Source organism: Centropristis striata, chromosome 2 (genome assembly GCF_030273125.1).
Source record: "Centropristis striata isolate RG_2023a ecotype Rhode Island chromosome 2, C.striata_1.0, whole genome shotgun sequence".
In the NCBI taxonomy this organism is placed as follows: domain Eukaryota; kingdom Metazoa; phylum Chordata; class Actinopteri; order Perciformes; family Serranidae; genus Centropristis; species Centropristis striata.
Window position 1 is genome coordinate 15,325,914 of NC_081518.1, and position 13,441 is coordinate 15,339,354.

The following is a 13,441-nucleotide window of genomic DNA, read 5'->3' on the forward strand; positions in this document are numbered from 1 at the left end:
TAAATGGTTGCTCTTCATTTGTGAGCGTTCATGAAAAGTTTTTAAGTTAATTAATGGATATATAAAAGGATTACAATATATGAAAGGGGTTAATTGGAGCACTACAGTCACCCAAAACTTTATTTTTTTGTGACTTTAAAATTTGAGCCGATACTACCTGTGCTAAAAGGGTATTTTAATAGATGAACAGCACTGTTTAAGAGGAAACAATCCTTCAAAAGAGCTTTAAATGTTTAATCGAATTCAATGGACGGAGCGCTTTACTATTGTTATTTCTGTCTGTTTTTACACATTTTATCCCCATGGAAATTTCTTTTTTGGGGATCAGGGTTTCCATAGAAGAAGTCACATTTCATTTAGATTATAAAGACCTCTCAGGCAAATTTATGATTTGTGACTTTCAGCTATATAACTTTCAGTGACTTGGTTAGTTTCTGATTTCAGCTTCTCCAATGTGCTTCTTTGTTTTCACTGATGGCTTAACTTTGGTGCACAAGTTGTTTGTTCAGCCTGACTAACCCCCCCCCCCCCCCCCCCCCCCCCACACACACACACACACACACACACACCGCCTTCTGTTTAAAGCTTTATGTTCCATGTTAAGGCCGGGACAACCAGTCCTCCTGATAAACTTTAGTGTTTATTGTAAATAAACACTCTTTGATGCCTGCAGCAAGTTCCCAAACGTTGCGATGGGGCGTGTTTACCACTGTGTGACATCAGCTTTTCTTTTAACAACTGGGGACACTAACTGTTGAAATTAAAGTGAGATTTTTTCACATTCTTGCTGATAGACGACCTCGGTGTCTCAACAGTCTTCAGAGCTTCATAATGTGCCACACATTCATTTATTTATTTATTCATTTTTTTTAAATTAATTTTTAACAAACAAACATACAGAAGACAGGACCAGGCAAAACAACAAAACAACAACAGGATGGGAATAACACCACAAAAACAAAAACCAGGCGGGTTTCAGGTAAAAGTCACAGGTACATAATGCAGTACAGAGTGAAATACAATGAAATAAAATGGGAGCTGAATAGAAAAGAAAGAACAGAAATAAAAAACTTTTATACAAATGGTCTTGTCAGAATAGAAGAGATATTTACATTAATATAGTCAAGAAATGGTTTCCATATTCTTTCAAAGGCATTAGTTTTGGAGTGCAGACAGGTGAGAAAGTCCAGAGGTATTTATGCCATTATTGTCCTATACCATCCCACCAATGAGGGGGCCTTATCTGAGATCCAGCTAATATTAAGGAACCAATCAGTCTAGTTCCTACACTGTGTTTTGGCAGCCCAGGGCCTAGAGGTTAGGAATCAGGCTTGTAACCAGAGGATCGCCAGTTCGAATCCCAGGACCGAGGTCAGGGCCTGAAGTGCCCTTGACCAAGGCACCTAATCCCCTCTCCCAACACACACACACACACAGCTCCTTGGGCGCAGAAATGTGCTACCCACTGCAGATTGTGTTCACTGGTGTGTAAAGAAAGGATAGGTTAAGTGCAGAGTTTGAATTTCCCCATTGTGGCACTAATAAGGGAATCTTAATCTTAATCTTAAAGCCATGAAAAATGTGTCTCGGCATCGTCTCGCTGAAATAAGCAGGATGTCCCTGGACAACCTGTGTCTCTGGGCATCAGCATATATTGCTCCAAAACATGTTTGTACCTTTCAGCATTAATGGTGCCTTCACTGATGTGACAGCTACACATGATTCCGTGGGCACTAACACCCCCCCATACCATCACAGACTGAACTTTGTGCTGGTAACAATCTGGATGGTTATTTTCCTCTTTAGCCCAGAGATCTGAAATGTGGACTCTTCAGACTACATAATATATCATAACAGCAATATAAACAAAAAAATAAAGTTTGTTAAACTATATTTTGATAAGACCACAAAATGCTCTAATACTGCAGAACCTGCCTTTGCTGTAATTGAGCGTCGGTGCAAATTCCCTTACAAATTTGTAAATAATAAAATGTCCTGCAGAGTTCATGGATGGATTAACTTGCTTGGGGCCCACTGGGCAAAATTTTGTTGTTGAGCTTCTATTCTGAACCCCTCCCTCCCCTGAGCTCTGTGTATGTGCCCACACTGTCACACACACAAACACCCAGAGAACAGCCAGTACTTCTGAACTGCAATACTGTTTTCTTGTAGGTTTTCTTTGTGTCAATTTCTGACAATTTAATTGTTTTGCTGGTTATTCCCCCCTAATTGTATGGTATTTTAAGTTGAAGTTTATTCAAGTTTTTAATTAAATAATCCAAAAAATAATCCTTAGTTGCAGCTTTTTATCAGCAAGATACTGCAGTAATGTAGGAAGTATTCAGATTCTTTATCTTAGTAATTTAAAGAGTAAAAATGCTGCACTATTCATTATTGGCTGGTGCAATTTTTAATAAATTATCCTATGTAATAATAAAAAAAATGGGCAAAAACCTTAATTTGTTGTATCAGATACATTAAGTGGGGTAAAAGTAGAAACTGGCATGAAAAGAAAAGACTCAAGGAATGTATAAATACTTCAAAATTATACTTAAGTGCAGTACTAAGTAGATATGCTCAGTTCCCTTTTGCTATTTTTCTACGGTTTCCATTATTAGGAAATAACATTGGTCTATAGGATGCTATGATGGCCATTTTTCATAATTTTATGATTATTTTTAAATATTTTTTTGTTACTTGAATGACTAGAAATAATCAGATTAATCGAAAATGAAACTAATCGTTAGTTAACAGCCTGTACAACATGATATGGTTATGTTTATGTTCTGCACAGTGGTTTGGACCAAACGTAACTGACAGGGGAACCATGTCAAGGTTTACTATGTAAAATGTATATATATATAATAATATATATATAAATATAAAACGTGAATGGTAAAGTTGAAACAATAGAATCCACAGTTTGTACATATCAAAAGGATAAACGTCACTATTTGTAGTTATTTAAGTGTGGAAAAAGTCAGATCGTGATATTTCTGTCCCTGCCGCCCCCCCCCCCCTCCCTCCGGAGTGGAACAGTCCAGTGTGACGTCACCGCCGGGCAGCAGCAGGCTGATGGTGAAGAGCAGATTGTTGTTTGTTTGTTTCACAGATCCGCCGCTGCACTGTCCGCCCGTACGCCCGCTTTAACGGTCACAATATAACGGATAACTGTAACGAAATATATTGTAAACCCTCGTTATTAAACCTCGAGTTGTATTTTATCATAATACATCTGCATCGAGCTGAAAAAAGAGCCCGGAAACATGAAATGGATGTTCAAAGAGGATCACTCCTTGGGTAAGGGAGGAGGAGGCTCTGCTGTTTATGATCGCTTAAAAAATGGCCACGCAGTTTAATTTTTTGACGTTAAATCATTTATTGAGTCTACTAAGGACGTGAATTAAGCTTTAAAGATGAGTCGATCCCTTTAAAAAGCCCGTCGGACACTCAGGCTGGCCTGTCCTTCAGGCTTTTGTTTGCAGATTTTTAAGCTACCTGTGTCGAAACATTAAAATATAGCCGTTAATATTAATGTCAGTTGGTGTAAAAGTGATTATTATCGTCTTTATTTTTAACCTGGTGTGTTGGGGCCGTGTACGTGCACGGATCATCGTGTCTTTGTTCCTTTTTAACCCCCGACGACGACCTGGTTTGAGGCTGATGGTGGATATTGACACGGAGGAGACACATTAAGCTGCTAAAGCTCCATTATCAGTCACAGCGAGCAGCTGGGGTCAAAGATGCGATCTGTTGTCTGTTTTTTAAGATAAATTATGTATATTTCTTAACATTTGTCTACTTGTTACAACCTGGAGGCCTGACAGGCGTCACCGACACGGAACAAAAGTTGTTTTGGGAGGCCTAAAGGCTGCTTCTACATCCCATATTTGAGTATTTTATTTAATTAATTCAGATTTTATATCAATAAATCCACCAATTGTAACGCTAAAATAGAGAAAAACTGCCTGCCAAGCTACTAGAGGTTAAACTTACAGCTGCCAAAGGTGTCAAATTAATTATGAAGTAACATAAAGAGCAAACAACACTTTGCATCTATTTATCTTCAACTGAAGCATCAACTTACATTTTAACTACTTCAAATTCATAATCCAGATATACTTCATGTTGACAGGGTAACTAATGGTAGCAACTACTTTATCAAACTTTAAAAACAGGCTTTATTTCTTAGTTTATATGTAAATTAATGAGCAGAGTTTACATGTTTCTGTTGAGGAATATTGTGGTCTTTAAATTTGACGCATAGTTAAACATTTAAATGTATAAAACTAATAAGAATATGGAAGTTGGCATATCTCCACCACACTGTTATTGTTTGTGTCAGTTCTGAGACTACATTACCCATAAATCCCTCTGCTTCCTGTAGAAGGAGGAGGGTATTTATCCAGATATACAGTTTCATACTGAACACTAGTTGTAAAACTATTTACTCCAGAAATAAATATTTTATTAAATATTGATGCACCTGTTGGTTATTTTTTTTTCATTAATACAGTTTTAAATGAATAGTTTAGCGATATATAGACAACAAATAGTGAAAAATCTCAATTGCGTCACATACAAGGAATTTGCCTCAGCATCTTGATCCATACAATATAATAAAAGGATACTACAAAAGTCAAGAATCACAAATAAAATTGAGAATATGACAATAAAATAAGTAAAAAAAGAGTTGATTATGACGTCTTCAAATACCTTCTTTTAAATTCAGCCAACAACCCAAAAATCAAATTATTGTATAATTACAGTCTTTTAAAACAGAAAAAAGCAACAAATTCTCACTCTTGAGAAAATTGTCCCAAGTAATGAAAGATTAATTTATTATCAAAATTGTTGGTGTTAAATTTTTTTAAATTATTATTTGATATTAATATAATCATTATAGAATTGTAAATAAAACTTGATAATAATAAAAATATGAAAAATGTTTGATATTTTTAATTAAAAGTGTTAATTTAACATTTTGATCATAATTAATTAAATAATATTATTAAACCAAATACTATTTAGTCAGTTATTTTTAATTTAATAATTTTGTAAATTAAATCAAATTGTGAAAAAATGATGGTTGTTATTTTTAATTAAAAATATTTAATTTAAATGTTCCTGTTAATTAAATACTTTGATAATAATTAATTAACTAATGTTATTAAAAATAATATTTAGTCAGTTATTTTCAATTTATCAATTTAGTACATGAAATTAATTTGAAGAAAATGTAACTGTGGTCTGTTTTTTTGAGTGAAAGTGCTGATGTATTATAGACGAGGTTCATCCTCCTCTTTACGTGACGTATTGACGAGGTGTTTTAGTGTTTGGGTCTAAGAGTGTTTTAATCCTCAGCTGCTGTCTGTGAATGTCTCTCCTCAGCTGTTAAATATTGATCTGTGTCCATCACTCGTTTGTCTCCGGTGTTTTTACTGAAGAAGACGTTTTAGCTGAGAACAATGTATTTCTGCTGACGTTTAAATTATTCATGTTGATGTTTCTTTTGTCCCCCAGAACATCGATGCATAGAGTCAGCCAAAATCCGCAACAAGTACCCTGACAGGGTCCCGGTGAGTCTAAGCAGCTGATTTATTCTGATTCCTGCTGTGTGTTTCATCTGTCAATGAATCTGCACCCAATTTGATCATCAATTACCTGCACATTCAGCAATTTTTCAATTAAAAAAATATATATATATTTACTGGTTCATGCTTCTCAGTTGTGAAGATTCAAAGGTCTTTTTCTCGTAAACTATATCAAATCAAATATATTTGGGTTTTGGACAAATTATCTAGAACGAAAACCACTTTTTAGTTATTTTTTGCCTCTTTTTTTTTTTTTTTTACTACTTTCAAATTTTTTGATTAATTGTTACAACCCTACTTGATTTGATATTAAATGAGCTTTAACATGGTGATCATCTTGTGTAGTGTTGTATTCATATGATTCAAAATAATGTTTTTATGATGTAGAAGACCCCTGAGGATTCTTAAAAAGTCTGTTTTTCAACTGCTATTTGTACTTTCATGAACTTTAATGGAGCAAACTATAAAAGTACTGGAATATTTGCAATACAGATCAAAGCCAGAGAAAGAAACTGAACTTTTACTGAAGAAAAATGTCAACTGTTGCCAGATTTGAGAGAGAACCTTAAGATTAAATAAAATAAACAGTTTTTAAGTTATAAATAATGATGTAATTTGTGGGGAAAATTATCTTCACTCGGGTTGCAAGTAATGCTAATTATATATTAACCTGCAGATTGTTTTCTCCATTAATTGATTCATCTTGCATCTATAACATTTCAGATAATAGTAAAATGTGCCGTAACTTCTCACATCCAAATATGTTTTTATATTGCTTGTTTTGTACAACCAAACGTATTTATTTATATGACAAAAAGATTTTTTTTCCCTTATTTGAATCGTAATTTGAGATATTTTGGTAAATTCCTTCTCTTAAAAAGTTTGTTAAACTATAAAAGAAATGGAATATTTGCAATACAGACCAAATGAAAGATTTTAAAGTCAGAGAAAGAAACAGAACTTTTACTAGGGTTGTCACAATACTAAAATTTTCAACTCGATACCGATAGTATTAGATAGGAAAGTATGATATGTATGATAACAAGTTTCAGGTCTGAGGTAGTGCAAAAAATAAATAAATACAATAAACAATAACAATTAGAACAATATTTTGAGGTTGTGTGCTGTGCACAACATGAGAAGGTTGATAAAAAAATAACAGTAACTTAACTTAAGTGTTCATTCCTTGGCTAGGTATCGATACTTTTGAAAATGAGTATTGTATCCGGATACAACGTTTTAGTATCGATACTTTTTTGAGTATCGATACTTTTGACAACCCTGACTTTTACTGAAGAAAACTTAAGGGAGAGAACCTTAGGATTAAATAAAATACCATGTACTGTTTGTTTTTGAAGTGATAATGATGTAATTTGTGTATGTGTGTGTGTTTGCTCAGGTGATTGTGGAGAAAGTGTCGGGATCACAGATCGTGGACATCGATAAGAGGAAGTACCTGGTCCCCTCTGACATCACAGTGGCTCAGTTCATGTGGATCATCAGGAAACGCATCCAGCTGCCCTCAGAGAAGGCCATCTTCCTGTTCGTGGACAAGACCGTGCCTCAGTCCAGGTCAGAGACAGAATAGATAATAAACATACAACAGAATATATATTCAGACAACAAAACTAAGTTAAAAGGATTGTCTGGAAATTACCAAAAAGCCCCAAAATAACAATTCAAATAAGGAAAAAAAACGCCTTTTTTGCCATATGAATAAATATATTTGTTTGTACAAAACAAGCAATATAAAAAAATCTTTGGATGTGAGAAGTTAAGGCACATTTTTACTAATATCTGAATTTTTATTGATGCAAAGATGGATCAATTAATTGAGAAAATAATCAGCTGGTTAATCTATAATTATCATTACTTGCAGCCCGAGTGAAGATCTTTTTTCTCACAAATTACATCATTGTCACTTAAAAAAAAGTTTATTTTATTTAATCTCAAGGCTTTATCTCTCAAATTTGGCAGTAGTTGAACATTTTCCTAAGGAAAAGTTGAGTTTCTTTCTCTGACTTTAACATCTTTAATTTGGTCTGTATCAGAAATATTCCATTACTTTTATAGTTTGTTACATTAAAATTCATGAAAAGTACAAATAGCAGTCGAAAAACAGACTTTTTAAGAGTACTCGGGTCTTTTACATTATAAAAACATTATTTTGAATCATATTGATACAACACTTCACAAGATGATCACCATGTTAAACCTCATCTAGCATAAAATTATGTAGGGCTGTAACAATTATTCTCCTTTTTAACAAATCTAGATTTTTGTCATGTAAGATGTTAAAGTAGAAAAAAAAAAGTCGAAAAATAACTAAAAAGTGGTTTTCATACTAGACAATTTGTCCAAAACCCAAATAAATTTAATTTAATATAATTTATGAGGAAAAATGCCTTTTTAATCTTCACATTTGAAAAGTATGAACCTGCAAATATTTGGATATTGTTTTTTATTGAGAACTTGCTGAATTAGCAGGTAAACGATCATCAAATTGGCTGCAGATTAATTGACAGATTAATCGACTGATCTGAACTCTTAATATTATAAAGTCAGTAGCAGGACTGAGGCAGTAGCCGGTTCTCACACGATGACTTCATGCTCATAAAAGTTGTCGAGATAAAACTTCAGTCAAATCACGTTTATGGTTTTCATAAACAGGAACTTTGTTTAATTTCAGACGCCGTCACAGTCTGAATAAAGTCTTTTTAATTTCCCGTTTGGCTTCTTATCTCAGGTATTTCATTTTCATGGGTGAGTGTTCTCGTGTCAAAGCTCCTTTTATAAGATAAAACACTCAAGTTAGCACATAAACACCTGGGAAACATTAACCTGAGACTGAAAAAAAAACTCCAAACACGGAGAGTTAATGTTTTATTAGAAGTGAATATTAAAGATGATTCATCACTGAAACAATCCTGACAACACCCAGAGATCAGAGCTACATACACCCAGCTCTCCCCTCTGAACACTCAGTCATTACTCAGCACTTTCACTCTGTATTTTTAGCCTCATCATAAAGAGAAATACGGCCTCCAAGAGCCCCCAGCAGCACTTTACACTCGTTTCCTGCTGTAGACGAGCAAATCTGGAGCCTTCATGAAGGTTCAGGAGAGAAACAGCAGCGTGGAAATGACACAGAAACTCGTGTTTGTGTCTGGACTTATAGTTAGTTTTACACCAAGTTTTATTCTTTAGTTTCTGCTTTAGTTTTACATCCAAAAACTCACAAACCTGTCAGCAAGCCAGTCATTACACATTGATGCTTTTCATGCCAAACAAACATTTGTCAAATGCAGAGAATTTTTTTTAAAAGTACATTATTTCTAAAAAAATGTCCTTTTTTGCAACAAAAAAAACATGCCAAACAGTACATTTGAAATAAAAATAATAATAAATTAAACATGTTTTTGAAGACATGACAGCACAGTAAAAGACTAATGTGTCATGTATAATTTTCATACACATTCCCCCAAAACTTTAGTCTTTCATACATGTAAGATGTTTCCATTTAATGCAATGATGCAGCTATAAAAAACATGGAGTCTTGGATTTTAATATTTCATCACTCACTTAAACATCATGCTTGAACAAGATGATAGAATATATATTTATTTATTTATGGCACTCGTATGCCGTGTAGAAGGAAAGTATCTTTACACTTTGAAGCCTTTTGAAGCAAAAAAGGGAAATAATTTATGTTATTGTGAGCAAAGCATACCTTTTCAAATCAGCGAGCAAGTTTAAAAAGGTACTATTTCTTTTTAAAAATTGCCAAAATTACATTATTTATCATAACTGGAAACTGTTAAATACGAATTTAGCATTGGATTTTAACATTTCTGACAGACATTGAACAAATCAGGTGAATAGAAAATCTAGGAAAAATGACCAAGTCTTTAAGCTTAAAAAAGTGATTCATCAAAATCCCTTTATTCATTTAAAAAGTGTCCAAAACTTAAAGTTTTTGCACTAACCAGATCCTGTTAAAAACATTAAATTCTGCTCCTCAGAGACACTATGAAGACATGATTGATTCTGCTGAGACCAACGGTCACGTGACAAATATTCACTGAAAATCTGTTTACACAGAGCAGAGAGGAGAGGACAGGAGAGGCTGTTTACACAGCGCAGAGAGTAGAGGACAAGAGAGGCTGTTTACACAGAGCAGAGAGGAGAAGACAGGACAGGAGAGGCTGTTTACACAGAGCAGAGAGGAGAGGACAGGGGAGGCTGGAAAAATGACGATACTTCAATATGTACAATATGTGGAGAAAATGTTTTTTATAACATTCCTGACACTTGTTCAATGTTCAATTTTAACGATTTCTTTCATTCTAACTGTGTTATTCGGCACAAAAGACATTTTTGAGTTGTTCCCACTTTTAGCCATGATTGTCCTAAATTACACAGAGCTGCAGGAAAAAATTAGGCCACAGTGAGAAAAATGTGACAGGAGCAAAAAACGGTCTGAAACGGCTTCATTAGGGAGGTAATTATTAAGCATTTTATTCCTGCAAGACATACTTTTTTTTGCCCTGAATGTGGCCAAACGGGTAAATAAGCAAACTAACTGATAACTTAAAACCAACAACTTAAAAAAAGTTCCTTGAAAAAAAGTCACAAATATATATTTTTTTTCTTTGATAAGACTTTAATTTACTCAAACAGCTGGTGGCTGTAGATTTTATCAAACGGGGAAATACTGCATTTGTTGGGGACTATTTTCAGCGTGGATTAATCCATTTTGGTGCTCGAGTGTTCTTACTGTAGCTGCAGTAAGATGTCATTTTTTTCCTCTAAAAGTATTAGAATATAAGTATGATGCACCATAGAATTAGAAACACGAAAGTAACTTAATTGTACTAAAATTCAGCACTTAAAATGTCCTTGGTCAGCTCACAGAACTGATCTGGGGACCCTCAGGGAATCTCACTCGGCCCACTTCTCTCTTTGTGGTATATTAATGAATTCTCCTATTTATGTAAATAATGCTTTTGTGGTTTTTCTGCCAATAGAGAAGAAGTTCCTCTTCTTTTGCTTCTCTGAAAACAATCAGGGTTAAATCCAGCATGCACTAACACTTGTATTAAAGTCACTTCTGTTCTGATGTTGTTTCACTTTTGTTTTCCTCATTCACCTCTGTGTAGCCTGCTCACATTAGACACCTTTTTAGGCAACTCAAGACCAACAGATTGATATATAATTATCATCTTTTATTCAGTGGGATTGGTCAGTTTTATAGCCAAATATACAAAATTAGGGTGTGTGTGCGCGTGTTTAACAATAATAAATAAACTACAGTATGTGTTCAGTGTGGATCTCTGATGTGTTTTAATAGTTTTTGACAACAATGGAGCTCTGTGGCACAAACATAAATCAGGCATCCGGTACAAACACAATACTGGTTGTTCAGCGGCTGATGTGAATGTGTTATCAGCTGATCAGTAATCAGCTGATCAATAATCACCCGGTGTCTTCTTCCCGTTGCAGCATCACGATGGGGCAGCTGTACGAGAAGGAGAAGGACGAGGACGGCTTTTTATACGTGGCTTACAGCGGGGAGAACACCTTTGGTTTTTAAAAAGAGAAACAGGACGCCACGCTCGTGACCGGCCTTACCTGCGCGACCCCCCACATCTAATCACCGCCCTCACCCGGCCCCTGGAGAAACGGCGGGGAAACCCCGGAGAGATTCAGAGACATGAACGCAAACAGAACGACAGACCGACGGCTCACCTGACTGGATCGACTTTAACGCGTGCACCGCTGTGTTTGTTCTGGCCCATGTTGCACCAGTTCTTTAAAGAGTCATAGATTCAGTTGTGTATAGTGTGTATTTCGATTATTATTATTATTATTATTATTTGTTTGATGTTGTTGTGATTTGACTGTTTTTAGAATGAAGGTTGATTTTGTTTGTTTTTCTTTTTTCTTTTTTTTCACATTTTAAATGATATGCGTGAATGAGTTTTGCTTTTAGTTATGCTTTCCTCTTTGAAGACAATATTTAAAAAAAACTTTTAATTTAATTATTTGAAATTAAATTAGGATGACCTAACCAATAAAAATATTAAAATTAAACCTTGTTTGTTTTTGTTTTTTTCCAAATGTCAGAAATATTCTCATGTACATTTGTTTTAATGAGCTTCAAGACTTAAAAAATGCTACATTGTGTCCACATACTTGAATAATATCTGAATTTTTTTTTTTCAAATAAAAACATGTCCCTAATTTGAATGTCAACCCCATAATTTACATATGAAGAAATGCATAAAGGAATGTAAAACTGAAAAATACAAAGGGACAATAATACAAAAATACATGCATTTTAAAAATGAACAAATGGATTTAAAATTAATTGAATAATGTAAAAAATACAACAAAAAAATATATATGAAAGTAAATAAATATGAGATTAAACAAAGTAAACAAATTATGTAGATTAAGTCATGCCTATATATTTTTTTTATATCTTCTTCATTGACTCCTCCGGCCTGCAGGGTGCGCAATTTATCAACAACTACTTCAGTTACAGAGCAAAGACATTTCCAGCATCGGGCCTGTTGCAAAAAACTAGGATAACAGATTAAGCCGGGATATGTTGGTTATCCTGGCTCAATTTATCCGTGATCCAGTTGCACAAAAGCAGGCTAGGGGGCGGTAGGATATGTTATGGTATAAGTTACCATGGAGATTTATTCTGTGGAGCTAGCCTGCCCCAGACCAGGCTATGTTCCAGGATCTATTTAATCTCATCCCTTATCTCAGTCAGCAGTCACCACAAACGGACACCAATAGTTATTCCACTGCCCTTTACACATTGTTATCACATAGAACTAGACCCACTGTCATTATTTAAACGTTTCTGATCATTCATTTCAATCATTTTGGATAACTGTTTATTTTAGATGAAGTTGCAATCATTAGATAATTTACAGTTTCCCATAGACTATAAGGCTATATATACAATGACAGATTACTAATTTAGCTTGTTTTAGAGGAGGAGAGTTGTTAAAATGAGGGCCGTGGAGCTTTTTGTGGAATTGTACTTCAGTATAGGTTTCACCAACAAGGAGATACTTCATCTTTTGGCACATCAGCCAGCATCACATTGTCAGAAGTATCAGGTCTTTAAAAAGATGCAAAGATGCAAGACAATACATCTTTTCCGCAGAAAGAATCAGTCTCATAAATGTATGACTTTTGTTGTCTTCCTCAGTGTGGCCCTAAAACTCGGTCGTATAAAATACACATCACATATAAATAAATATATACACAAAGTGTAACATTATGTTCCTTTATTGAATAAGGATAAATCAAAACAGGTAAACCATCGGCTCCTTTCAAAACTGAAGACACACTGACTCTACAAGATAGAAAGCACAGCATCAAAGTATATTTTACAACACAAGGATAAATACACATTCAAAGGTCTGAATATAATACACCCTGCATGTCTGCACACTGAAATAAATGCAGGACAAATCCATACACATGGAATGAACAGACGAATGATGCAGTAGCCTCCCTGCAAGCTTGTATACACACAGTATACAGCACAATCATCATAAGAGGCCAAATCAATAAAAAAAATAAAAACACACACAAATTCCTCTGCCACTGCAGGACATATTTAACTTAAATTTAAAGCATGCATATTAACTAAAATAATTTAACACATATTGGTCCCTCACCATCCGACCACTGTCGTCATCAGGGAAGATTGCAGGAGTGTCCCAGTCCATGGCTGGGGGCCCTCTGGGGGCCCTCTCCTTCCTCAGACAGGCCACATTGTGGAGGACAGTGAAGACACTGAAAGCGTGCCTTCAGGAGGC

At 34.7% G+C, this 13,441-nt stretch overlaps 1 protein-coding gene across 1 annotated transcript; it reads left to right on the top strand.

Moving 5' to 3' along the window:
- The first annotated feature begins 3,081 nt into the window (after positions 1 to 3,081).
- LOC131993034 (gamma-aminobutyric acid receptor-associated protein-like 2) lies at positions 3,082 to 11,333 on the top strand. The gene is made up of 4 exons (XM_059358739.1): positions 3,082 to 3,300; positions 5,524 to 5,579; positions 6,994 to 7,166; positions 11,097 to 11,333. Exons 1-4 carry the CDS (start codon positions 3,267 to 3,269, stop codon positions 11,185 to 11,187), a joined length of 354 nt encoding a protein of 117 aa, XP_059214722.1. The 5' UTR covers positions 3,082 to 3,266; the 3' UTR covers positions 11,188 to 11,333.
- The last annotated feature ends 2,108 nt before the right edge of the window (positions 11,334 to 13,441 follow it).